Here is a 27,084-nt window from a genome sequence, read left to right on the forward strand (position 1 = left end):
AATTTAAGGTGATACATGTTTGCAGCGCTACTTATTTTATCTACCTGACTAGGGTAACACTACAACCTTTTGCCCCCAAAACCTAAAATGCTGGAGTACTCTGAGTGGCTTCAGTTGGCATAGTCAATAGAACTTGCTTGGTTCCAGATCATGCAGTAACTAACATGGCTCACAAATCTGTTGCACACTATTTTCCAAGAAAGTTAAAAGTTCTTTTGGGCAGTTTGAGGGAGTGATGTTGAACACTAATCGTACATGCAGTCCGACTACTTTTGTGACACTGGCTCCATAGCACTGCTCCAGTCTGAGAAGTATCTTGGACTGAGATAGTGGGTGGTTTCCTGACTGTCTGAGCCAATGGCTTACTTTTCAGGGTAAAGGTAAAGGTACCCCTGACCATTAGGTCCAGTTATGAACGACTCTGGGGTTGCAGCGCTCATCTCGCTCTATAGGCCGAGGGAGCTGGCATTTGTCCGCAGACAGCTTCCAGGTCATGTGGCCAGCATGACTAAGCTGCTTCTGTCGAAACCAGAGCAGTGCACGGAAATGCTGTTTACCTTCCTGCTGGAGCGGTACCTATTTATCTACTTGCACTTGAAATGCTTTCAAACTGCTAGGTGGGCAGGAGCTGGAACCGAACAACGGGAGCTCACCCTGTCGCGGGGATTCGAACTGCCGACCTTCGGCAAGTCCTAGGCTCTGTGGTTTTCAGTGTAGGTTCACCCTAATCTAGATAACTGGGGGGGGGGGAGGAATTCAAGCATAAATTGAAAGCAACAACCTGGGTGTGGGTGTGTGCATTATTTCTTACCCCAGGCTTGTAAATTAAAATGCTTGATTTGTTTAATCAGCCAGAGTTTTTCCTCTCTCATTTGTAAACAGTCTTTGACAACAAGGACCAAACATATAAAGCACTTTTTATAGCCAGGATAGCGCCATTTAAAAAGAAAGAAAGAAAAGTCCAGAAAGCTAGGGCAGAGTTATTAAAAAAAACTAGAGGGGTGGGATGACCTAGGTAATAAATAGCAGCCCTTCCTCGTCTCCGTTTATTACTGTTTATGACGTGAAAGGTGTGGCTCGAGCTCGTCCAGAACTGACCCCCCCCCCCGAACCTGGAAGCTTAAGATTTTATCAGGAAGCCATTCCAGATATATAAGAATTTCCTGTTGCTATGAGGAAATAACTGCGGTTTTTGTTTGTTTATTTATTTTGAACCTGAGCTGGAAAAGTGACAACAACTTCTACTGAGGAAGTGTTTCTTTACCCTGCTGTCCCTTGGACAGATACCCCGGAGAACCGATAGGGAGGCTAGCAAAACGTGGAGCTGAGCAGCTCACCCTCGCTTGACCGTGTCCTTTCCCTCCTCTTGACTCCCTTTTGGGGGGGGAACCAATTATTAGTACGGTCTGGGACATCGGAGTGCATTTTATCCCCCATCCCCGCGCACGACCTTCGAAAATGTTTGCGAATCTACCGATGGCGAAAACGCCGCTAGATATTTAAAGAGGCTTCACCGGGCGGGGGAGGAGCCCGAGTCGAGCGTCGCTCGCTGAGTGGCTGAGGCCGTTTTGGCGCGCTCGGCGCAAAGGATTGTGGGCGATCGGGAGGCCTGTTTTTACGCGGGGGGTCTCGCGGGACGGGGTGGAAGCATCATGCCGGGGGAAGACGGCGACCCGGCCGACAGCCAGTGCCCTATCCGGGCCGCCATAGGTCACCTCTGCCAGGAGCTCAACTTGGACGCCAGCAGCGCCGCCGAGGCCCTTCGGGATTTCACGGCACTGCGAGGCACCTACAGCCTGGAGGTGGGAACCAGCCTGTCGTGCGGAGGGAGGGAGGGTGGGTCGGTCGGTGAATAGACGTCTCCCCGCGACCTGCCCTCCAGTGGCCTCAGCGCGCCGGGCTGCGTGAGGGTTTTAATTCGCCTCAAGGGACGACGCGGCTGAGTCCCACCTGGGCTGTGGGCCACTATGAAGGGCTTTTAGGGAGCTTTCAGTAGCTTCAGGCCGGGCTCCGGACTTCGTGGGTCCCCTGGCAGGCTGCCCTCCCACCGACCCCCGCTGTTGCTTGCTCTCTCCCGCCCCACCGGCGCCGACCCCTCTCTTGCATCTGCCGGCTTCACTCCTCCATTCACTCCTGACCGAGCTGTTTGCTTACTCTGGGTAACGGAGGAGCAGCCGCCAGCCGCCTCCTCCACGCGAACTTGCCTGACAGCAGGCGACGGCCTTTTAAACGGGGGCCTCCCACAAGAGCCAGGAATTAAGTCGAGGTCTTCAGTAAACAAGTACCAGTGAGGAACCAAAGTTTCAAAACTTTTCTTTCTCCACTGCTTACATCCATTTGTGTTGTCCCCGTCACCAAAATGGATTCATTACTATGCAGCTCAGCTTTCACTTAAAAGTGCATTATTAAGGATTCTTAAGCTGTATTTAAATAATCATAGCCTTCTAAGGAGCTTTGTAGGTTCTGATGAGTTGTGCCCTGGACACTTTTGCCTCCCATACCTCGTGGGCAAGGACTCGGGATGTGTCCTTTTAAGATGGACTACGGACATGGAGAACGCCACCTGCTCTTGGGCCCCGAGTTGCTACCAGGCAACCAGTTTGTTTAGCATTCGTGCTGATTGCTTTGCACAAAGTTTGCAGAGAGGGGATGGGATGTTGACTGTTTACTGAGCATTCATGCTTATTTATTTGCTGAGAGATTTCTCGAAAATTTCCCGTCCCCCAAGTTGATTCCAGTACTTAACCACTCAGTCAAAATGTGCGTTACGCACAGGATTGAAAGCTTTGGAGTTCAGTGTTGAGCTCAAATATTTAATATTGCACATGTAAGAGATTAAAGACTGAGTCAGGTTTCTAGGATTTTGGTAGTTTTTTGCAAGTTGAAAGCAAAGTGTTGTCTCCTTGCTGATAGACATTTGACAATGGCAGAAGATAGCTAACCTGGCTGGCCTGAAAACTTGGTTAGATAAAAAGTTGTGCCATATTTCTTCTCCTTCAGTGACACATTTCCATGTTTTCATTTCTAATGCTAAAAATTTAAGCAGGAGCTGAAAATAACTTCTCAGCACACGTTCTATGACAGATAATGCTGTTGCTTAGTAACTTTGCAGACATTTGACTTGCATCCAAGACAGTGACTTTAAAACTTGGTGTCTTTTTCAGGGAACATTTCATCTGCTCTGTGTTTAGCAGAGAATTCTGCATGTGTTCAGAATCTAGTTAGAAAACTTTTATAATTGTCCAGTCATGTGGGATGTTGGTGAATTTCAGTGGACCTCAGAACACAACATACCTCAAGAAAAGATTGGTGGCAGTGGACAAGCTGTCTTTCATAAAAGCTTTTCATAGAACTTTCTCTGTGAGCAATCCCAGAGTACCCTGGAACACAGTTTGAAAATGATTGAATATGGGCTTGTCAGAGTTTGCTTGAGAGTTAATGCAAATTCAGAATAGCTATCCAACTCATAGTGCTTGTTTTGATTAGAATTTGACGTTATTTATTCTATTATATCTTCTAATAAGTACATCAAGCAGAGTTGGTACCAAGTTATTCTTTAAGAGAAGTTTAGTAGTTAGTTTAGTTTAAAAGAATCAAAAACCAGAGTATAAACTGAGGATTGTTCTCTTAAAGGCCATTGTTTATTTATCTTTGCAGGGGGAAACAGTACATTGGTTGGCCTGTGCGCTCTATGTTGCTTGCCGTAAGAGTATTATCCCCACTGTAGGAAGTGGCCTGAGGGAAGGAAACTGTGTCTCACTCACCAGGATACTACGCTCAGCAAAACTAAGGTATTACTTTTTTGAAAATAAATGGGTGTGTGCCCATACCGCTTTTAGCTTTTTTCAGTCTGAAGACATTAAGTAATTTGGTGTGCTTATGATTTTATGCTCCATAAGTTCATAATTTACTATTTTTTAAAAAATGGGTCTGTGCATATAGCGGTAACCTTAGACATGAAATACTTAAACTGGAAATTTATTTTCAAATTGCACAGTTGCCTACTTTGAGGTTTCAGAAGATTTTTGCAGATTGAGTGTAGTTAGGCAAACTCCTTTAGTGTAAGAAACTACCGGTAAATAGCATAGCATATGTCAAAGGATAATTCTAACACTAGTTCAAACATATATGCATACTTGTTGATTGCAGTGCTAATGTAGTTTCTTCATATACCTTCAGACCTGGACTTTGCAGTGAAGTCAGTTCATGCATTCAACTGTGAGCCATGTAAACATTTTGTAATCAAGTGATTTTCTTGCTTGTGTAAATGGGTCTTCTTCAACAACACAAGAACTGTAAAGTACATACCTTGTATACTGATATGAACTATAGTAAAGACTACAATCCAATGTCATTCTTTTTTAAGTTTAATTCAGTTTTTTAGTAAAATGAAAAAGTGGATGGACATGTCAAATATGCCTCAGGAGTTTCGGGAGCGAGTGGAGAGACTGGAGAGAAACTTTGAAGTGTCGGCAGTGATTTTCAAGAAGTTTAAGCCAATATTCCTGGTCATATTTAAAAATCCTGATGAGGAACAACCAAAGCTACAAAGAAGCAGGAAACACAGGTACTACTGAAATGCTGGGGTATTTTGGATTATATATTGTGTAAAATAATAATAATGAAGCTAATTGTAATCCAGCTGTTGCCAGTTTGGTACCCTCTAGATGTTTTGGACTATAACTTCCATCATCTGCAGCCAGTACCAGGTTGGTGAAGGCTGATGTAATGTTATACAATTCCTGTGGTGCCCAACTTGAGATAGGCACAAGAAGCATTCTGCAAAATAGTGTAGTTTGGACTACAAAAGAACTAGGTAGTCAGTGGGATGGTGATAGTGGTGGAAGGGTTCTTGAACATGACAAATGGAAGTATGGCTAATGGAGGAATCCATTGTACTACTCAAGTTTAAAATTGCGACTGCAGTTTATGGTAGTTGCTAATTAGATTCAAGTTAACGCTCTAGCTGCATATCTTCAAAGAACAGTTTTTGGAAGAACAGTTTTCTAGAACTTAACCTTGACTTTTATTTCTGTAGACGGGTGCCCTGCAATGTTAAAGACCTATTCAACTTTTGTTGGACGTTATTTGTTTACACAAAAGGTAAGTCATGATTTAACTTGATTCCATATATTCAATTGAAGGGTTATATGATCTTAATTGTGTTTATGTGGTTTGTTCCAAAGGGAATTTTAATATGATTGGAGGTGATTTAGTGAACTCATACCATTTGCTTCTGTGCTGTTTGGATCTGGTTTTTGCAAATGCACTTCTGTGTCCACATAAGAGAGATCTATTGAATTCATCTTTTAAAGGTATGATGATTGCCCCCAATGCATTTTTTTTTGTACAAGTCTTGAAATTAGTTTCTAATTCATCACAGACACTTACTTTTTTCCTTTTGGTTAAGGTTTGCCAGAAGACTTCCATACAGCTGATGTCAGGACTTCTGAAGGGCCTCCATGCATTATTGCCACACTATGTGAATTACATGATGGTCTTTTGGTAGAAGCCAAGACCATAAAGGAACACTACTTTAAACCATATATCTCGAAGCTCTGTGATAGAGAGGTATACGCTCAAAAGTCATTGTTAATTATTGAGTAGGTTATAAAGGACTGATGATTGGCAAAAGTGTTCTATTGGTAATTTTTTGTTTATTTTTAATCAAAACTTCAAGCCTGCTTTAAACACATATTTATCTTTGTCTGATATAAATAGGGGAGAACATTTCTGGGTGGTCTTTCTTTGGTTCCGACTAAATAATGCTTAAGTGTCAGAGCCACTTGAACTGATGTTACACAGCTGTGCTGTCAGACTGGCTTGCTTGTTCTTGTTTTATTTATTTGAACTGCTTTTCTGATTTTTTGTTTTTTTCATTTAGATTTTAAAAGGAGATTGTCTTTTGGATTGTAGTAACTTTGCAGACAACAAGTAAGTTCCACATTCAAAAATTACCTGAATACTTTTATTTCATTATGTGAATCTGGTGATAGAACATTTTGGAAATGGCTCTTCTGCCATCTGATGGTATTACTAATGATGAATTGCAAGCTATGGCAGTAAATGCACACTGGATTTTAAAATACTGTGCATTCCTATTCTGGAGTATTTCTACACAAGATCCTGAAGGACGTTATCTTGTTTTCCTGTACAATCCAGGCATGCAGATTTAGGAAACTGCTTCATGTTGCAGTCTCCAGCTCTAGTAAATTAACTTGGTTTGGGGGCAAATCTTTGGTTTACTTTGAACAAGCAGAACCCTAATGCACACGGCCCAGTCCCTCCTCCTTCACTTTGCCTACTTGCAGCTGGGAGAAATAAATCATGAGACTTGGACTAGTGTTACGTGAGAACCAGCATTTGTGGTATGTTTCTCTCCAAACAAACCATTAGTGGAAGCCAGGAACAAATGCGAAGCCAAATATGGTTTGTTTCTCCTAGCTTCAGGCAGGCTGCAGCAAAATGGGAGAAACTGAGTTATACGCATATGCTTGTTAACAGTAAACCAAGGGTTTGCCCCAGAATAGAGCTAATTTACTAGAGTCATGGTAAGCCACGGTTTGTTGCTTACTATGACATGCAAGCATAAGAAGCTGCCATTGGTATTTTCAGCTTAGTGTTGTCTACACTGACTAGCAGTGGCTCTCCAAGGTTTCAGATAGGAATCTGTTCCAGCCCTACCTGGAGATGCCAAGGATTAAATTTATGACCTTCTGCCTGCAGAGCAGGTGCTAGATCAATGAGCTATGGCCCTTCCCTTGACCGTTGAGTCAGGAGCTGAACTTCATTAGTGGATTTCTTGTTTAAAGCAAAAACTTGTTTTATAGGCTCTGCTATTTAAAATTCTATAGGAAAGTGATAAACAATTTGCAATGTCCAAGCACATTTGTTTGTGTCCTGTTGGTGCTACCAGATTTGAATCAAATAGAAAGAACTTGATCGTATAGTGTGGCAGTGCCTAAACAGGCACCTTCACTATACAGTTGTACCTCGGCTCCCAAATGCCTTGGGAGTCTAATGTTCTGGCTCCCAAACAATTGAAAACTGGAAGTGAGTGTTCCAGTTTTTGAATGTTCTTTCGGAAGCCGAACAACCAACGGAGCTTCCATGCCTTTCGATTGGCTGCAGGAGCTTGCAGCCAATCAGAAGCCACGCTTTGGTTTTCGAATGTTTCAGAAGTCGAACGGACTTCTGGAACGGATTCTGTTCGACTTCCGAGGTACGACTGTACTCTTTTCAGCACCTGCTAAAAACATTCTTGTTTAGAGAAGCGGGTGGCACTGTGGGTTAAACCACAGAGCCTAGGGCTTGCTGAACAGAAGGTCAGCGGTTCGCATCCCCATGACAGGGTGAGCTCCCGTTGCTCAGTCCCTGCTCCTGCCAACCTAGCAGTTCGAAAGCACCTCAAAATGCAAGTAGATAATAGGTACTGCTCCGGCGGCAAGGTAAACGGTGTTTCCGTGCGCTGCTCTGGTTTGCCAGAAGCGGCTTAGTCATGCTGGCCACATGACCCGGAAGCTGTACACCAGCTCTCTTGGCCAATAAAGCGAGATGAGTGCCGCAACCCCAGAGTCGTCCGCGACTGGACCCAATGGTCAGGGGTCCCTTTACCTTTACCCAGATGCTTAGAAAGTTTAGTACTTTTTTTTTTGTATGCTTTAAAGTACTACTGTATTTTTTTTCTTGATTTACTGTTTTACTTTTGGTAAACCGCTTTGAGTTTTTTTTTTTAAATCAAGTGGTATATAAATTTTATGAAAATAATGATGTAAAACATTTTAAAAGGCTTTTTCAGACCCCCTAATTGCTAGTGCTTCCTATTTCCATTCTATCCCAACAGTTGGCTTAAAAAAAAATCAACTTGTAGAAACTAGAAAACCATAGGTAGAAGAGCAGGGGAGCACTGAGAGCATGTGTGTATAGCAATGGGTAAAATATAAAATCTTACCAGTTTGGTTTCTTTTAACATTAATTCATAATAGTGTATATTGTCTTCCAGCAAAGCATTGAATAAAGAATATGAAGAATATGTTCTGACAGAAGGAGACTTTGATGAGAGAGTTTTCTTGGGAGAAGATGCAGAAGAAGAAATTGGAACTCCTCGGAAGTTTTCTACTGATGTGCCATCTGGCAAGGTGATGACAAGAGCTCATGTAGAGTGTTACCTTCAACAGCATTTTGAGAAGGTAATGTTAGTTGTCTTACAGAAGTGGGCTTGCTTTCGTAGTCTCCAGCAAGAAAAGTGGATGAGGTATTTTAAGTCAACATGTCTTGAACTCTGTACATAAAAAGCAATAGTAAGTTATTTACGTACATTCATATGTCTCTAGAGAAAGAGAGAGCATTCCAAACATGTGGTGCCACCACTGAGAGAGCACTTTTCTTAGTATCCATGTGCCTAACAGCGCTCATCTACAAGCCAAAAAGCAGGACCTCTGTAATTTATCTTAATGCTTAGGCAGGCTCATATGTATGAAAGAATTATACAGTGTACCTGATCCAAACTCTATTCTTAAAAACACATTTTAAAACGTGATTTGTCCACATATCTATTGAGAAATAAATACCAACACTTTTCAGAAGGACAGGGGAATTAATTGGTTTTCCTGACTACGCTGCTTGCAGAAAGTAAACAGGTGTTAGAAAATAGGGAGAAATGGTTTCATCTTTACAAACTTTTAAAAAATTAAGACGCGATTAATGCAATATCTAAATAACTTTTTGGCAGATTGGGGGTGAACACCAATACAGTGGCCTTGTTCATACAGTACAGTAAGCCAAACAAGGGTGTACCACTGGTGGGGAACTGAATCTGACCACTGGACCTGATCCTCTGTTGCACCACTCTAAGTGAGCCATTTTGATAGGAGAGTGGGGTCAGCCCACCTGTCAGTGGATCCAACCCACAGTCTAAAAAGAAGAAGTAGTGTAACATACAGTTCAATTCTGAACGGTCAGTAGTTTCTGGGATTGTTATTTTGGGTATGTTTTTGTTGTGTCATGTTCTGCAGCTGTGATCTAAAGTTTGATGGTATTTGTGAAGTTAACCATGGGCCAAAACAATTGAAAGATGTTTCTCTTTGACTTGGTAGAAAAGATCCTTCACACCCTCAACTCCATTGACTGGCAGGAGATACCTTAGAGAGAAGGAACAAGTAATTACTCCTGTTGCTTCCGCAACACAGAGTGTAAGCCGGTTACAAAGCATTGTAGCAGGGCTAAAAAATGCACCTAGTGAACAGCTTATAGCTATTTTTGAGTAAGTGGATACTCCTTTTCTTTCTATCAGATCTGTAGGTCTTCCCCCATTCTGGTTTTTATCAAATGATCTAATCATAATCTGGGGACTGAATCCAAAGAAACATATTGTCTTTCCTGGATTACAACTACAATATTACATGGCAAAACACTTCTTGAAATTTAAGGAACTGTCAAAAAAACTGCTAGCAATATGGCATGCGGATTGCTATGTAAGAAGGGGGGGGGGGAATAAAACTATAGAAGCTCTTTGAATCATGACTGGGAAACATAATGATTTGCAGTTAGTAATTCATTAAGTTGCTTCTTTCTGTTTGGTTCCTTGAAGTTGTGTGAACTGATTTGAAATACAGTAAGTGTATAAGTAATGCAGGGACACGGGTGGCACTGTGGTCTAAACCACAGAGCCTAGGGCTTGCTGATCAGAAGGTTGGCTGTTCGAATCCCCGCGACAGGATGAGCTCCCATTGTTTGGTCCCAGCTCCTGCCCACCTGGCACTTTGAAAGCACTTCAAAAGTCCAAGTAGATAAATAGGTACTGCTCTAGTGGGAGGGTAAACAGCGCTTCCGTGAACTGCTCTGGTTCACCAGAAGTGGCTTAGTCATGCTGTCCACATAACCTGGAAGCTGTCTGCGGACAAATGCCGGCTCTCTCGGCCTATAGAGCGAGATGAGCGCCACAACCCCAGAGTCGTCAGCGACTGGACTAACGGTCAGGGGTACCTTTACCTTTACTATAAGTAATGCAGTTAAAAATTAAAACTGATCATACTCTGGTCTTATCCAGTAATCTTCCAGCTAGTCATGGCAGCAGTAGGTGTTCGTTCTATAGGAACTGAACTTTATGGCTTCCCAGCCTTGGGTATTCAGGGGTGGGGGTTAGTTAGGCTCAGTTCTCTTACAGCAAGAAGAAGTTAGATGGAAATGGAATTCCAGAACTACAGAGCTCCTCTGTTTTGGGAAGTGGTTTACTAGATTTAGGGCATTCTTTTTCCACTTATTTTCTGCCAAGGCAATGATCATTTGGGAAGTTAGTTATACTTCAAAGCGTTCAGTCACTCCTTGTTTAGAATAGACAATTGTTAAGTTGTTGTGGGGAATGGCTGAAGTAAGGCAATGTTGCACATCCAAATGGGGAATGGAATAAATAATTTTTAGCTAAATAAATAAATAAACATCAAATCTATAAGTCTAATGCTTCACTTTCTGTAGACTAAGCCTTTCATAACAGTTTGGTTCACAAATAATGCTAAGATATTATCTGTTTGAACGCATGAGCCCAGGTGATTAACCATAGTTTGTTTTCTGACAGCAAGCCATTGATTGTTTTAAGTATGGTTTGATGTTATGTGTGAACCCAATAGCTTTGTTTAACCATGGTTTATTTGGGCATCCCACCCCTGACATTCATCAGGTTACAAGAGCAGCTGGAAAACTAATCTGGGGAACAAACCAATCTTTGAAGAAACAAGTCATGCCTTTTTTGCATGTCTGTTAGACAACTCATGCTTTGTTGAGCAAACCATTGTTAAAATGTAACATTATGTGCAAATGCAGCCAATGTATTCTAGTTTAAAATGCAGTAAAGTGAAGGCATTAATTACAGAAGAATGTGGCAAGTGGAAGCCTTTCTATCAAAAGATAATTACATAACATTTCATATATTATGTTAATTTATTGGTTTTATATTATAGGTCTTGTATACAAAATCCTGTGGAAACGATCATGAACAGAGTGAAAGAGATAGGGGAAGTTTTCTGTCAGAACTATACACGGTCAACTGATGATCAGCCAGGATCTCACATAGGTAGGAATGGAAGTAACAATTACATATTAAATTTCATATGTTTCAAAGCCAAAGGTAACAAAAACACAACTTTCAGTTCTTTGTGTAAATGGCATGTTGGGAATACTTCATGTAGCTATTTTAATATACTGTACTAATGTCCATCTTTAGGGGAAGAGTGCTGTTCCTTAGGTAGCTATAAAGACTACCCACACAAAACAGTTATCAGCAGTCTTATGGGAACCCAAAGGTTTGCAGAAATATAGAAAACTCTTCAAATGCCCCCTCTCCCCACATTCCAGAGAGGCCTGAAATGACCAAGGAATGTTGGCTGGTTGCCTGGCTGTCAGTTAGGCGAGGGAATGGAAAGCTAGGAGGACAGGGAATAGGATAGAATGGCTGCGATTCTGAACAGGGAGCACTCCACACTGCAACATTTTGTTTCAGGTCCTACTTGTAGCTAGCATGAATTGTCTGTTGCAGGCTTCCTCAGACTTAGCCCTCCAGATGTTTTGAGACTAGAATTCCCATCATCCCTGACCACTGGTCCTGCTAGCTAGGGATCATGGGAGTTGTAGGCCAAAAACATCTGGAGGGCCGAGTTTGAGGAAGCCTGGTCTGTTGCATTACCGTGTCATCCCATGCATGCTCACTATAAAGTAAGCCCCCTACTGCATTACTCTTACTCGCAGCCTGAGCCATTTGATGTTTTCTTCATCAATATGAAGTCACAAACATTTGGGTCTTACTATAGAAGTTAAATACGATTAAACTGTAAAAAAAGTAAAAACTTTCTGTTTAAATTGTAGATTTTGCTGTTAACCGGTTAAAATTGGCAGAAATCCTTTATTATAAAATCTTGGAAACCATAATGGTACAAGAAATGCGGAGGCTACATGGCAAAGACATGTCTGTAAGTAAACCAACTCGTGGGTGGGGTGCAGTATGGAAAGCCTATTTTGGTGAGCAAAATCCAAGGATCAGAATTTTCAGGCTTTTTCTCTTATTCTGAAGATTGCATGAGGGGTTCAGTGATAGTTTGCATTCAGAAGTTCCTAGGTACAGTTCCCAGAATTTCAAGGTAAAAGTTGTTAGGACAGAGCTCTGCTTGGGACTTTGGAGAGCTCTCTAGTTAGAGTAGGCAATAATTAGCTAGGTGGACCAATGCAAGATCAAGAGTATTGGACTAGTTGGGCTTTTCACCTGATCCAGCAGGGCTATTATGATCTTAATGAACTGGTTCTGTATAAGGTAACTTGAATGGGCTCAACCTTCCCTTGTACTACTTCCCTTCTAATTAGTTCACTTATGTGCTGTTCAGATGATAGTACCTTCCAAACTGAGGCAGCCATCTCTCTTCCTCGGTCCTTCCCCAGAGACAAAACTGGTCTCACCTATGTTAGCTTTTTAGGGTGAAGATACTCTGTTAATCTATTTATTAGAAGCTTCATTTTGTATAAGTATTAGTTTATTATTACTGCAGCAGGATTTTATAAGACTGAATAATTCAGTGCTGTGTTTGGAACTTCAAAAACCCATGTCCCTATCACCTACAGAATCTGCTCTTAAAAATATAACCAATGGTAATTCTGAAGAAATGTCTTGTTACCACCAGTAAAACTTGAAATGAATGTTTGCCTGTTATACTTCACCTAGCTTCTTACTATATGAAACATCTTTTTTGAAGTAGAATAATTGACAGAACTTCTAAAAAGAGAGAAATCAGAAGCAGAACAGGACTATTAGGCATAGAGCTGTGCTAATGTCCGCTGTGAACACTCTAGTGTTTGAGCACCTTCCATATAACTAAGTTTCAGCTCCTGACAAAACAGCTTATCTCAAGTTTGATTGGCAGGGTTTAAAAAGCATGCTGAATTACAATTTCTTATATGACTGAGAGGTTAAACATTCTGCTTTTTCTTTCTAGGCCCTTTTAGAGCAAGATATTTTCCACCGTTCCTTGCTGGCATGTTGTTTGGAGATAGTGCTGTTTGCATATAGTTCACCCCGAACTTTCCCCTGGATCATTGAAATTCTTAACCTCAGGCCATTCTATTTTTATAAGGTAAAACACAAGCAAAGCACTGACTTCATGTATTGTATACTGTATTAAGTTGTCAAAGTGCTGTTTCACAGACTATGCATGCTTGATAGGAACAGTAGTGGTCAGTCACAGTGCCTTGGCAGTGCAAGATTGTTGCATGCATATTTAACAGATTTAGATGTACACTTGAAGCCTCTTGATGCACACATAAAAATGTAATGTGTTAGTGGCCCAGGCATTTAGTATTGGTCAAAGTTAGGTCTAACTTCTGTCTTATGAAACAAATATAGAACTTGTATGTTAGTGATGAAATTGTTTAGCTTCCATACTACTTTGTAAGGTGGAGATGCCATCCAATGATGGGTTGAAGGAAGAAGTTAGGAAGACTAGTAAAAGAAGGCCTAACTGAATTAAAGTTGGTTTGCAATTTGGCAAATCCTTCCTTCTGACTTCTTACAGAAATGACAGCTAGATAATAATGCCAGTCAGTTACTATCTTTTGATAGGTAAAAATTTTGTACGCTGATGAGTATTTGTGTTCTATGTAAAGTAATTTTCTTGGCTACTGTGTAATGTACTATGTGGAGCTACCTTTGAAGGTGGCTTGGAATGTACAACTAATCCAGAATGGGACTGCTAGATTGGTGACTGGGAGCAGCTGCTGAGACCATATAACACCAGTCCGAAAAGATCTACATTGGCTCCCAGCATGTTTCCGAGCACAATTCAGAGTATTGGTTCTGACCTTTAAAGCCCTAAATAGCCTCGTCCTTGTATACATGAAGGAACATCTTTACTCACATCATTCAGACAAGACACTGAGGTCCAGTTCTGAGGGCCTTCTGGTGTTTCCTTCACTGTAGAGAAGTGAAGGTACAGGGAACCGGGCAGAGGGCCTTCTTGGTGGTGACTCCCACCCTGTAGAATGCCTTTCTGTCAGATTTCAAAGAAATAAACAATTTCACGACTTTCTGAAGGCATCCTTGTATCAGGAAGTTTTTAATGTCTGAGGTCTCACTGTTAGTAATAATAATGATGATATCCAAAATGTTTGGGGTTGTATTATAATTATTTATTAAATTTGTATACCACCCTATACCCGTAGATCTCAGGGCAGTTCATATATGAAATTCCAAAATTAAAAACTGCTGGACTAAAAGAGTCTGAAAGCAATTTAGTTTTTATGGAAATTTTTGGTGTGGCTGAGAGAAATTTGAAAACTTTGGAGATGAGGTTGGCCAAAAATGCTGAAAGAACACAGGAGAACCTCCAAAATGCCAGATGAAAAGAGGTGTAGGGAAAATGCTTTGTATATACAATTCTTAATGTGAGGCAGTGAAAATGGTTAGTGAAGTAGATTTTTACTGTGTGTCTGTGACTAAAATACTCTTTTCATTCAAGGTGATTGAAATATTGATTCGATCTGAAGAAGGACTCTCTAGAGATATGGTAAAACATCTCAACAGCATTGAGGAACAGATTCTTGAAAGCCTAGCCTGGACAAAAGATTCGGCTCTGTGGGATGCCCTCCAAACATCGGAAAACAAGGTCCCTACCTGTGAAGAAGTATGTTGACAGGCAAATAATTAAAGTTGAACACATGGGAGTAATTTAAGTCATATCCCTCACCCCTTAAATCAAGGAGGGAAATTTGTGGTGAACTCAGTTCCCCATTAAAGAAATATTTGTATAATAGACAGCAAAACAGTATTATTCCTACCTCTTCAAAATTGTCACATTTTCCTTCCCAGGTAATATTTCCATGTAATTTTGAAACAGGGAATGGAGGAAGAGGACTAGGACATCTTCCCATGATGCCGGTATCTCCTATAGTGCATCCTCGAGTAAAAGAGGTTCGGACAAATCTTGGGGAAAGTCTTAGACGGGGTAAGCTCATCATCTCTCTCCCCCTTTCCTCAACATCTTACTACTGTTTTCTGTCTGTAAAATAGCTTGTATTTAAAAGTGTCTCCTTGTCCAGGTAGTCAATTAGAATTGGTCATCTGGGTTTTAGTTAAAAGCTAGAAGAAAAGCATTTCAATGTTTTTCTTTCTGAAAACCTTTCCTTCCTTCAAAATTTTGAAAGTTATTTAACTGCCTCTATACGTATACAGTGGTACCTCTAGATATGAACGGAATCCGTTCTGGAGCCAACTAGTGGAACGCAACTAGTGGCGGCGTGTCTGTGCACACGTGTGTCGCTTTTTGGCGCGTCTGCACATGCGCGTGACGTCATTTTGAGCGTCTGCGCATGCGCAAGCAGCGAAACCCAGAAGTAACGCGCTCCGTTACTTCCGGGTTGCCGAGGAGCGCAAATCGAACGCGCTCAACTCGAAGCATATTTAACCCGAGGTATGACTCTATCTGGGTAGTACTGTCAGTCATAAAAGCCTCTAGAGGTTGCATTCATTGTTGGTAAACCTCTGAAAAGCACATGCCAATGGTAGGCTGCACCAAAGTGACCAGGCGCATAGAGAGGCAGGCATACATACCCCCACCCAACTAATCTGCACCAATCAGCAGAGGAATAAGTGGGATTTCCTCCACAGTGCTGCAAATGGGGAGGAAGATGGACCCAGCTCTCTGTGTTTTTTGCTAAGGTGCCTCTCCTGCTTTTTGTGCACCATGATTGCTAGCAGGTCAGAATGCTCCAGAAACTGGAAGGAACTCCAGCCTGCTTGCAATAGTGACATGCAAGTGGGAGAAGAGGGGCTGCTCAAGGCTGATTGGTCATTTTAAGCAGACCTAACCAAGCTTACAGACCATAGGCTTACAAACACTGGCCTAGATAAGAAAGTGGAAAGTGTTGCCCTTCTTAAGGAGGAAAACAAGTTTTACGTAAGTGACTCATTGAGAAGGGTTGCTTCTGCTTGAGGACAAGAACACACATTACTTCATGTTGGTAATATTACTTATGCAAAGATGTTTACTTCTAAACAAGTTGTTTCTCAAAGAAAAGATCCGTCAAGGGGTGTTAAGAATCAGCAGCCTAAATGAATGTTAGTCTCTCACTCACACACTGTAAACCGTAGATTGCTGAGCTTCATTATTTTCCTTATTGATGTATGGCTTGTGACAAATGAAAAATTCCATTCAATGGTAAATGTGACCTTGTTGTTTAGACTCTGGGAAAGAATTTTTGTTCAAATAGGAACTTAAATCGATAGAGATTATTTAGAAATTGTGAAAATGTAGTATTGGTGCATGACTATACTGTGTTTCAAAATTTAATTACTGAAAAGATAAAGTTAACCTCTCTGTGATCAGTTGCATTTTGTTGTGACACATTGTCCCCTCTTTCATTTTAGATATGCAACCATTCTCTCCCATTTCTGTTCATGATCGCTATAGTTCTCCTGTGGCAGGAAGTGCTAAGAGGAGACTTTTTGGAGATGAAAGCCCAAAAGAAAAACCTGCAGAAAAAAATCTGACTGAAGGGACTAGGTTGAAAATTGCCCCAGTGTCAAGCTTTGTTGATGAAAATGTGCCTGTTTCAACTGAGCAGACGGTTCTTGCAATGACGACAGCTACAGTAACAGGACAAAAAATTACATTGCATGGTAAGTTGAATATATATTGCAATTTATAATTTAGATTATAATGCTGGTAATCTTGGAGAAGAGTAATAAATGTGAAACTGTTGGCTATAAACACTTTTGGTTCACTGAATGCCTTTTAACTATTGTGGGAAATTCACTTTGGTGTGTTTATTTATAAAGGCACTATATGGTATAGCTATATTGATGAGTAAATACCATGCACATCAATACACTTACATAAAAAGTTTTAAAATAATTTTTCTGTTTGCAATTAACTTTTGCAAGTGTGTTGTAAATACATAAATTGTAACTTGTGGATATACCCTAGGTATTGCAAATAATACTGGAGGGATCACTTTGATACCGATTTCAGTCAACTTGTCTGAAGAATCTAAAGCGGACAGCCTTGGACAAGCCCCACTCACTGCTCAAGCTTTAATCAGTGTGTCTCCAAGTCATCATATGACTCAAGCACAAGAGGCATATCAGCCAGCTGGAAGCAGGCCAAAGAAAACTGGATCTCTTGCACTATTTTTCAGAAAGGTAAAAAGTGTTTCTAGAAGATATTTTTTGCTAAAGTTTCTAACGCCCCCCCTCCCCCTGCCACAAAATAATGCTTCGTAGTAATAGCCCTAACAAAATATTCTACATTAAAGCCAGCAGGATTTACGTTGCAACATTGTACAAAATAGATTTACTCCAAGTCACAACATGCTGGCTTGGATCTAAAGTTCCACTTGTGTGAATGGAAGCACTGACCCCTGGGGCGGGGGGGAGAGAACCAACAGAAGCTGGAGAGCATCTGTTTTGGAATAAATCGCCCCTAGGGGATAAGGATGAAATGTTTTTAATCATCTAAATGGAGATGGGATATAACTAAGCAATGAGCCTACAGTAGAGCATGAAAATCAATTAAAATGGGTGTAAGGGAAAATGCATATGCCAGACACATTGGGAAAGAGACACCTTGTATTTATATGCTAGCGTTAGAAGCCTTTGGGCCAAGATGGGGAGTGGCTTTAAAGGGGAGCATTTATGGTGGGCCACAGCATTTTGAACGAGGCAGGAGAAATGTGCATACCACTGTTTCAAACATCTCCTAAAACATAAAGTCTGTATTAAAGAGCAAAATTGCCTGAAATGAAAATAGTGTACACTTCCATTTCCTCACATTCCTATTCCTTGTTTGTCCCTCCGCTCAAATTCCTAACATTCCAAAAAAAATCTGTTAAATTCACTTAGTGTTACATGGTAATTCATTTTAGGTGTATCATCTGGCAAGTGTGCGGTTGCGTGATCTGTGCATAAAACTGGATGTTTCAAATGATTTGCGCAGGAAGATATGGACATGTTTCGAATTCACATTGGTTCATTGTACAGATCTAATGAAAGATAGGCACTTGGATCAGCTCCTAATTTGTGCTTTGTTCATCATGGCAAAGGTAAGGCATTCTGTTCAAAACGCAGTACTGTTTTTATGTTATATTCTGGCATGACTTTCATATCACCATTCCAGCTGCCTGTTTAGTGATATATAAGTTGTTCAAATACAAATTCTGTGTTTTTTCCATCCCAAATACTTAATATTAGTAATTTCCCTTTGTGTCAATCAAATAAGAACATGTTGCGGCCTGCTCTCTATCACAGCATGGATTAGTTGTTGCATGCAAAACCTGGGTGCTTTGATACTGAGCCTTCAAAACTGTGTTATGTAGCAGTTTGATAAGCTGTCCTTGTGTTCCCCAGAGGTGCTATATGTGCTATATATAAGCACCCCAGAGGTGCTTTTCAGAATCTTTCCTGTACCACAAGTCCTCTATAGAATCTCTTGAAGCAAATGCCAACTAATATTTAAGTATTTCTCAGTGTGTGGAACAACACATAGTCATTTCACGTTTATCTTATTTGAGCTCTTCAAACTGCCAAGTGAATTAGGAAGGTATGAATTTAGCCAATTGTACCTTGTGAGTTAGAAACAGAAATGCACTAAGTAGCTGTAGGAAACAGCCCTTTCTCCATTTACCCCATACTTGTAGTTATGGAGCTGGAGAGTGGGAAGTATTTGCTGGGCATCCCCTTTCCAAAGCAGTTGCTGAGCAAAGGTAAGAGCAAGGAATTTATTTAAATACTAGTGCTCAGTTAGGTGTGAGCTCCAACAATATTTGCTGTCACAATCTTTATAAATGATGCGAGTGGGAGTATGCAACAAAAGACATAAATTCAAACTATGTGCCATTTTACAATGATAATAAAAAGTGACTCCTATTACTTCCTTTGAGGTCCCGTAGAATTACTTCCCACCATGTAATTTATTTATCATTGTTATTTATTAAATTTATACTGCCCTCATCTATAGATCTCAGGGCAGCTCACAACATAAGCATTTATGAACACTTCGGTTCCTACTGTCAGCCACAAACTTAGCCATATGGCATGCAACTAAGAGAAACCTCAAGTGCACAGCATCCCACCAGTTTTGTGTTTCTCCATAAAGATTGTTGCTGGCGGACTCCTCGTTTAGGCTACATGCAGTCATCATGTATTCATATGCACTAGTACTGGCTTATTTTTAACTCAAAGGTCTAGCTCCTTATGCTCTGTTGGGAATTTCCTCCTAAAGCAGCAGTCAGCAAACTTCTTTAGCAAGGGGCCGGCCCACTGTCCCTCAGACCTTTGGGGGGGACGGACTATATTTTGGAAGAAGAAAAAAAAGAACAAATTCCTATGCCCCACAAATAACCCAGAGATGCATTTTAAATAAAAGCACACATTCTACTCATGTAAAAACACACTGATTCCCGGACCATCTGCAGGCCGGATTTAGAAGCCGATTGGGCCAGATCCAGCCCCCAGGCCTTAGTTTGCCTACTCTTGTCCTAAAGATTTATTGAGTTGTCAAGCATCACAAAGAGCTGCAGGAGAAGTCATTGGAAGCTCACTTACGCATGTAGAAGCACTCTCCCAACCCTTCAAATCCATGCATGTCTACAGGAATGTTTTTATTGTGTAATGGGTTTGGCAATGTTCTGTAGAGCCAGTGTGGTGTAGTGGGTAAGAGCGGTAGATTCGTAATCTGGGGAACCGGGTTCGCGTCTCCGCTCCTCCACATGCAGCTGCTGGGTGACCCTGGGCTAGTCACACTTCTTGAAGTCTCTCAGCCCCACTCACCTCACAGAGTGTTTGTTGTGGGGGATGAAGGGAAAGGAGAATGTTAGCCGCTTTGAGACTCCTTCGGGTAGTGATAAAAGCGGGATATCAAATCCAAACTCTTCTTCTTCTTCTTCTGTTCAGGTATCCAAAGATGAAAGAACGTTTCAGGACATAATGAAATGCTATAGAAACCAGCCACAAGCAAATAGCCATGTAAGTATGTTCTCAAGCTACAAACATTTTGTTAAGGCATTTAGTAAAGATAATACATTTGTTACCTAAATATTACCTGCACTTTTGAGAAATTGTAAACCTTTTCTTTCAATTTACCAGCAATTCCAAAACCTGCATTTTTCCATGTGCTATAGGTCTACAGAAGTGTTTTACTGAAAAGTGTGTCCACAGAGGCAGCGTCAGATATAAAAGTGGAAGAGATGTCAGAAGAAGGTAAGTAAATAGATCTACTATTTTTAAAATTTAATTGAATGGTTTAAGGGGAAGGAAATTCCTGAATACATACATTCAAAACTGGGGGGGGGGGGGTAATTCATCTTAAGTTTTACTCAGAGTAGACCTATTGAAATTAATGGCATTTGAGTATTTAGTTGACTTAAACTGAGTTGAATACCACCCTGATGCCCATGTTCTATAAATCTGATGAAAAGATATGACTCTAAAGTTGGTGGTAGAATCAGATACTTGGACTTTTAATCCAAGTCCTTTCATGATAGATTCTTTAGACCAAACCACCCCTAGCAGGAGATAGAAAAATGACAACGATGTGTGTGGCTGGGGAAGCTGCCCAGAGTGGCTGGGGATACCCAGCCAGATGGGCGGGGTATAAATAAAAATTATTATTATTATTATTATTATTATTATTATTATTATTATTATTACTACTACTACTACTATTCTGTAACCAAGGAGAGAGTAGGAATAACCAGCATGACACGCATAAGTAAATATCCATAGGATGGTCCTGTAAGGTTGGAATTTAAGGATCTCTTTAGGCACATGCAGGTGTATCCATTCATGCAATCTCTGGATATTTGTTTCCCCCAAAAAATTGCAGTTTGATTAAAACTTCTGTACTACTACCAACATCAAGGGGGTGTACAACAATCTTAGAATACATTTTAAAGCATGAAAATATAGGAAGAAAATGATACAAAAGTAGTTGGGAAGAGTTAAAATTATACTATACTGCATTAACACAGGCCTGGGAGCAGAGATGTGTTTTTACAAGATTCCTAAATGTCATGAATGTGGATGACCCCAGTGCAGAGACAGGCCTTCATGAGAGCAGGTGCACCAGCACTTTGATTGTGTTTGGAAATGGTCTAGAAAGCAATAAGGTTCTTTCAGTGCTGTTGAAATACGTTCTCATTAACCTGTCCCAGTCAGCAAATAGCCTTCAGAAGCATCATATAAAGTGCATTACAGCAGTCAATCCTAGATGCTACTCAACATGGGTTGGGCTATTTCTGTCCAGGAGGCCAGAGCTGGCATACCACCCTAAACTGATGAAAGGCACTCCTTGTCACAGTCTCCTCGGTCTCCAGTTACAAGATGAAAGAAGGCAAGATGAGCACCTGTGTTGGGTAATTTGGCCAGAATTCATTACATGGTGAACTGATTTTATTACTGGTTTGACATTACATACATTGGCTCAATCCACATTTACTACAACCACTTAAGACTGGGGATGTTGTACCTAAGCTACTTACTTCCAAGTAAACAAGCAAAGGCTTGTGCTGTTGGACCGATTATAGCAGCACTACAGATTGGGTGGATGGTGAAGAGAGAGGTTATCTATCTGCCTGTATCTCTACCATTTCAAATTTCCCCCCATCATTTTAATAATAATAATGGCCTATGTTATTTTTCTTACACCTTCATTTCATTAGACTTACCCAGGAAGATGAGCTGTTCACCTATGAGAACAAAACCAGAAATTCCCAAAGGCTTGGAAAAGGAGGAGAGAGGGGATCTTCCAACATTTTATGACACCGTCTATTTAGGAAGAGTGCAGGTCTTCGCACTGAAATTAGAACCCACATCAGATAAACATCACCCAGAGGTAATCACCCAGATAAGAGTAATTGGGGGAAAACTATGTGGACTCCTGTTAAATCTGTTTGTATTAATCAATTATAAAACTTACTTTGTGTAACCAATAAGAAGTAGTACCGTGGTGTACTTTGGGTCATTAGCCTTCTACATAAGCATAATTTGAATGGTTGCAAATTTATATTCAAAATATATTGAGAAATCGTTAGGTTCTCCGAAAGATCCTTCAATACAGTCATACCTCATGTTGCGTCAGCTTCAGGTTACGCCTTTTCAAGTTGTGTCCCACAGCAACCTGGAAGTACCAGAACGGATTACTTCCAGGTTTTGCTGCATGTGCAGAAGCACTAAAGCGCGCACACACACGCAGGCGTGGCGCTTCTGGATGCGAACACTTTGACGCGCCTCCGGGATGGATTACATCCGCAACTCGAGGTTCCACTGTATGTAAAAGACCTAACAGCCCTAAATTTCAGTATTACTGTGATGATAAATAACCTAAGTTTTAAGTAATGCATACATAACAAATGTGGTATGTTAAATAGAATTGTTATTAGATGTGGTGTATTCTAAAGAGAGATTCAAAGAGGTGCATGTTATATTGTTCCCCTCTTAACTGCTGTACAACAGGTTCCTCCAAGTCTTGGGTAGCAGAGAATTCTCTTCAAAGCCTAAGATCGAATTAATGGTATCTATTTGATGTTGAATTGGTATTTTTGGTGAATAAGTTATGGAAGCAGCCTCAGGAATCTCTTCAGTGGCTGAAAAAGATCCTTCAAACTTAAGAGTGTAACATACATGGTTTAGAAAATTGTATAGATGGTCAAATAAACTTCGTCACAGTTGTCATTTTTGAGCTTGTGTTCTTCCGTTAAATCTTACATTTGTAAAATTAGAGAATGGCCTGTCTGTATTTAACTCTGCAATTTTTCTTTCCAAGGTCGAAGCACCTTCCCTTTCCCCATTTCCTAGCATTAAACATCAACCTGTATCTCCTCGGCGGATATCCCAGCAACATTCTGTTTATGTTTCACCTCATAAGAATGGTGCTTGCTTGACACCTAAAACTGCCCTCTTATATAAATTTAATGGGAGCCCTTCTAAGGTAAGATTAATGCTGTTTAAGTGTTTAAAACCTTCTCCATACCTTTTTGAAGTGCCCTAATACTATATGTGATTGTAATAATTTGATCAAAGATTGAATATTATACCGCACTTCTGAACATTTTTGAAAGCTAAGGGTAATATCTAGTTGAGTTGGTGCATGAGTGGAACTGACTTGAGATTCTGCAGTGCAGATTAGAGGAAGGGAAAGTTTGTGCAATGTTGGATTTCCCCCTAATAAAGACACATATTAAGTTCTTTTTGTTTTTAATTATTACCAGTTTTGATTGTAATTCTTTAATTTTCAGAGTTTGAAGGAAATCAACAATATGATAAAACAAGGAGGACAGAGGCCTAAGAAGAGAGCAATCTCAATTGACAGTGACACAGAATCACCAGCAAAGAGACTGTGCCAGGAAAACGATGATGTTTTACTGAAACGCCTTCAGGATGTTGTCAGTGAAAGAGCAAATCATTAGGTCTGCAAGAATACTATGTGGGCCAAAGCTTGTTAAGATCTGTCTCATGTAGCTCAAAACACTGTCCTCTTTCAACTTTTAATTTTTTGCTTATGTTACATGGCTGGTGGGCTAGTCAAAACATTGAAGTAGTTTTATGGTACTTCCTTTTTAAAAGTGGAACTTTAGAGTTAGATCCTTTGTTCTACAGCTTATAAGTGCAGCTATTTGCTTTTTAACTTTTATTCTGAAAGTAGAAGCCAGTTCCTACTATGAGAAGGACCAAAGTTTTCAGATTGCAGCCACCACATGTTAGAGATGTAATAACCAGTCAGTTGTTCCTTATTGTGATTATTCTCTTGGTCTGAAGTTCACTTGGAGAAATAGCTTGGTTTTTATTTGTTGAAAGAACATTATTACCTTCTGCACATTATTTTAATGTGACATAAGTTGGACAATGCTTACTTTTAGTCATTCATATACTAAAACCCAGTATTTTTCACTTCCTAGTTGAGAGTGAAGAGGTGTCACTTTTTTATCTGATGCTTGGATAGTGCTTTGAATTGAATCATGAGCATAACTTTCAAGGGCTGTACTCTTAGCTGCAGGTAGGATGGCTAACTGTCTGCAGGATGAAGTGAAATAGGGTTTGGGATTGTTTTTGTTGCTGGTGCAACAGCAGAGGTGAAAGTAGCCTACAATTTTCTATTGTAGGCTGTACTGGGGAAATACTATCTTCTGTTATCTTAGTATCTCATTTTATTTTCGTTTCTTAAAGAGGCTTTTAGACAGAAGCACTCTTTGTAACTTCCGGAGCTTACATTGCTTTCTCTGTAGTGACTGATGCTTACATACTGTAAGCCAACTATGAAAAGCATGTCATACTCTGCCGTTTATTTCTTAGTTCCTCAGGTAACATGCCTGCTTACACTTTGATGAGCCTGGCTATGCATTGCAGCTGCTTACAAACAACCATATCTGAGTGTCTTGACATCCGAAATATCTCTCTCCCACAACTGTCCCCCAAAACAGGAAAGGCTGCAGTGGCTTGAAACACCAAATGAACATATGCCTTTCTCTGGTCTCAGGTAGAAGAAATTACCGTATTTTTCGCCCTATAAGACGCACTTTTTCCTCTCCAAAAATGAAGGGGAAATGTGTGTGCGTCTTATGGGGCGAATGCAGGCTCCCTGGCTTCAGCGATAGCAACGCGAAGCCTCCGAAGCCTGCGCTCCGGAGGCTTTGCATTGCTTCCGCTGAAGCCAGGAGAGTCTGCTCTTTGAGGCTGGCGGTGGGGGAAAGCAGCGCCTCCTCCATCGCCAGCCCCAGAGGATGGGGGGCAGCGGGAAGGCGCGCGACGCCTTCCGGCTACTCTCCGACCCGGCTTTGAGGCTGGCGGTGGGGAAAGCAGCGCTTCCCCCATCGCCAGCCCCAGAGATTGAGGGGCAGCGGGAAGGCGAGCGACGCCTTCCCGCTACTCTCCAACCCTCCTGTGGGCTTTTGCGGGAGATGGGGGAATTCCCCCACCTCCCGCAAAAGTAGGCAAAAGCCGCGCACTCTTTAAAGGGGCTCCGCGGCTTCTGCTGGCTTTTCTAGGAGGTGGGGGAATTCCCCCACCTCGTAGAAAAGCCCGTAGGAGCCGCGCAACCTTTAAAGAGCGCACCGCTCTTGGGGGCTTTTCCCCGAGGAGGGAGAAGGGACTGACTGGCCATTTCAGTCCCTTCTCCCTCCTGGTCGAAAAGCCAGTAGGAGTCGGGCACGGCTCCTGTGGGCTTTTGCGGGAGGTGGGGGAATTCCGCCACCTCCCACAAAAGCAGGGAGAAGGTCTTGGAGTAGCGCACAGGCTGCGTGCAGCCTGTCCGCTGCTCCCAGAGCTGCGGGGGGGAAATCATATTTTTTTCCTTGATTTCCCCCCCTGAAAACTAGGTGCGTCCTATGGGCCGGTGCATCCAATAGGGTGAAAAATACGGTACCCCCACCAAGTCATAGGAGTAGGAAATGTACCATGTTTGTGAGAAGTTATGATTGCAAATTGAGTATTAGCAACTTTCCCCCCAAATAAACATGGTAAGATAATACTTTTTTTAAAACCCTCAACCAGCAACAAGAAAAGAAATGCATCCTTTCTTTGGACAATACATTTTTCCAATTCCTGTGATTTGCTGGGGCTCCTTTTGCTTAAGAAAGTGGGGGGAAATGAGGATTTAGCAATTGCTTCAAGCCACTTCTTGTTTGCCCATTGTACTGCTTGGGGGCATTCTAAACATGCACACTGGTTGCTTCTTCTGTGAGAAGCTATAATTTGTAGCCAATGTTACTACATTCCTATTAATAAATACTGTCCCCCAAAAGTATAATTTCGCTTGTGTAGTATCTACACAAAAGTTAGCCTTAATTGGGTGCTTTTGTACATAAGATATATGTAACTATTGTAGGATTTAGTCTTCATTTTCTGTTACTGGCATTGGGTACCAAATTAATTTTGAACTCTTTATGCTTAAGGGTCTCTAAAGAAGAGATTTGATGAGGAGTACCCAATGAAGGTATGGGATAGGCTTGGTTCTCTGGTTGGTAGGACAAATCTTCAGCCCTGCTGGGCTCACGCCAATAGGGCAGAAAGTATGTCCTGCCTCCCACATGAAATATATTTTATCCCATTGGTCTTAAATGGAGGGAAAACAAGTAGACCAGTCCCAGGAGTGGCATATGTCCCCCTTTATCTGAGGGCATGTCAAGGGATTAGAAACGCTTGGAATCCCACAGAAACATGCTGAGGATCATCCCCCCCCCAGCTGCTGTTGGGACATGGGGGACAGCAACTAAGATTTCCATGGCTGCACTGAATGCACTGAAGTCTTCCAGACTAATAGGTGGTAAGGTGAAATAGAAGAGCCATGGTTTCCAAGGCAATGAAGCTGATAAACAATTAGTGCAGAAAATACAGAAAATGTCAGTGTATTTGTGTTTTAATAATTGGATAGGGAATGAAAATCCCCAAGTGCCACAGGATCTAAAATGTTGAGCTTTTTATAAAGTTAGTATCTCTGTGGCAATGACGGCTTTGCAGGTGTGTTACTTGTTACATTTTTACCGTGTAGCATAAAAATGCACTGAGCTTAGTAGACTCAGCTGTGTGTACTGTTATTTTTTGCATTCCCCCCACATCAGTTGATCTTAATTTCTCAAGGGCTCTTTCTCAAAGTATCTGCCCTCCAAACCTATCTATATTTTCTTATCTCAAAGGCTGATGCTGAATTTCTTATTAATAATGATTTAATAGGTTGTATTATATTTTGTACTAATTGCAACTTGGTCTACAAGAGGTTATTGATCCTGCAATATTTGACTTGATAGAATTATATATTTCCATAATACTTTGGAAAAAATCCTTGTAAATATGAACCTTAATTAAAACACTTGTTTCTGATAGCTTTCATTTTGATTGGTTTCTCTTGCTCCAGTATGGAGATTGTATGCAGGGCCCGAGATTTCCTAAGTAAAAAAACCAAAGGTGATTGTCAATTTCCTGTTTGGTGGTCCATTTCCCCACACTTTCCACACCGTGTCTCCTCTGATTGTACCCTTATGTGGTGCTCAGATGAATTGGTCATAGTTAGTCTTCACAGAGCCAAGGGTGAAGCAAATTTCTGTTGAAGAGATTCATTCAAGAGG

General features: G+C 41.1%; 1 protein-coding gene across 3 annotated transcripts; it reads left to right on the forward strand.

Annotated features, from left to right (window-relative positions):
• Positions 1-1,604: 1,604 nt before the first annotated feature.
• On the forward strand, positions 1,605-23,708 carry RBL1 (RB transcriptional corepressor like 1). 3 transcript variants are annotated; one of them, XM_053393883.1, is made up of 22 exons: positions 1,605-1,802; positions 3,658-3,791; positions 4,367-4,567; positions 5,039-5,103; positions 5,187-5,315; positions 5,411-5,571; positions 5,885-5,934; positions 8,003-8,189; positions 9,096-9,262; positions 10,956-11,068; positions 11,857-11,960; positions 12,975-13,112; positions 14,493-14,657; positions 14,843-14,978; positions 16,400-16,651; positions 16,959-17,173; positions 17,896-18,072; positions 19,922-19,993; positions 20,149-20,227; positions 21,688-21,860; positions 22,791-22,955; positions 23,263-23,708. In XM_053393883.1, exons 1-22 carry the CDS (start codon positions 1,653-1,655, stop codon positions 23,431-23,433), a joined length of 3,204 nt encoding a protein of 1,067 aa, XP_053249858.1. In that variant the 5' UTR covers positions 1,605-1,652; the 3' UTR covers positions 23,434-23,708. The 3 variants fall into 3 exon arrangements, with proteins under 3 accessions (XP_053249858.1, XP_053249859.1, XP_053249860.1); XM_053393884.1 differs by having other exon boundaries at positions 8,003-8,138; XM_053393885.1 differs by lacking the exons at positions 20,149-20,227; positions 21,688-21,860; positions 22,791-22,955; positions 23,263-23,708 and adding an exon at positions 18,667-18,732 and having other exon boundaries at positions 19,922-19,995.
• Positions 23,709-27,084: the final 3,376 nt, after the last annotated feature.

The sequence above is a fragment of the Podarcis raffonei genome, chromosome 6 (assembly GCF_027172205.1).
Source record: "Podarcis raffonei isolate rPodRaf1 chromosome 6, rPodRaf1.pri, whole genome shotgun sequence".
Lineage (NCBI taxonomy): Eukaryota > Metazoa > Chordata > Lepidosauria > Squamata > Lacertidae > Podarcis > Podarcis raffonei.

Coding starts and splice junctions, on each gene's coding strand:
- RBL1 (XM_053393883.1), top strand. CDS start 1,653: ATGCCGGGGGAAGACGGCGACCCGGCCGACAGCCAGTGCCCTATCCGG. Junction 3,792..4,366: donor CTACGCTCAGCAAAACTAAG/GTATTACTTTTT, acceptor TTCTTTTTTAAG/TTTAATTCAGTTTTTTAGTA. Junction 4,568..5,038: donor CAAAGAAGCAGGAAACACAG/GTACTACTGAAA, acceptor TTATTTCTGTAG/ACGGGTGCCCTGCAATGTTA.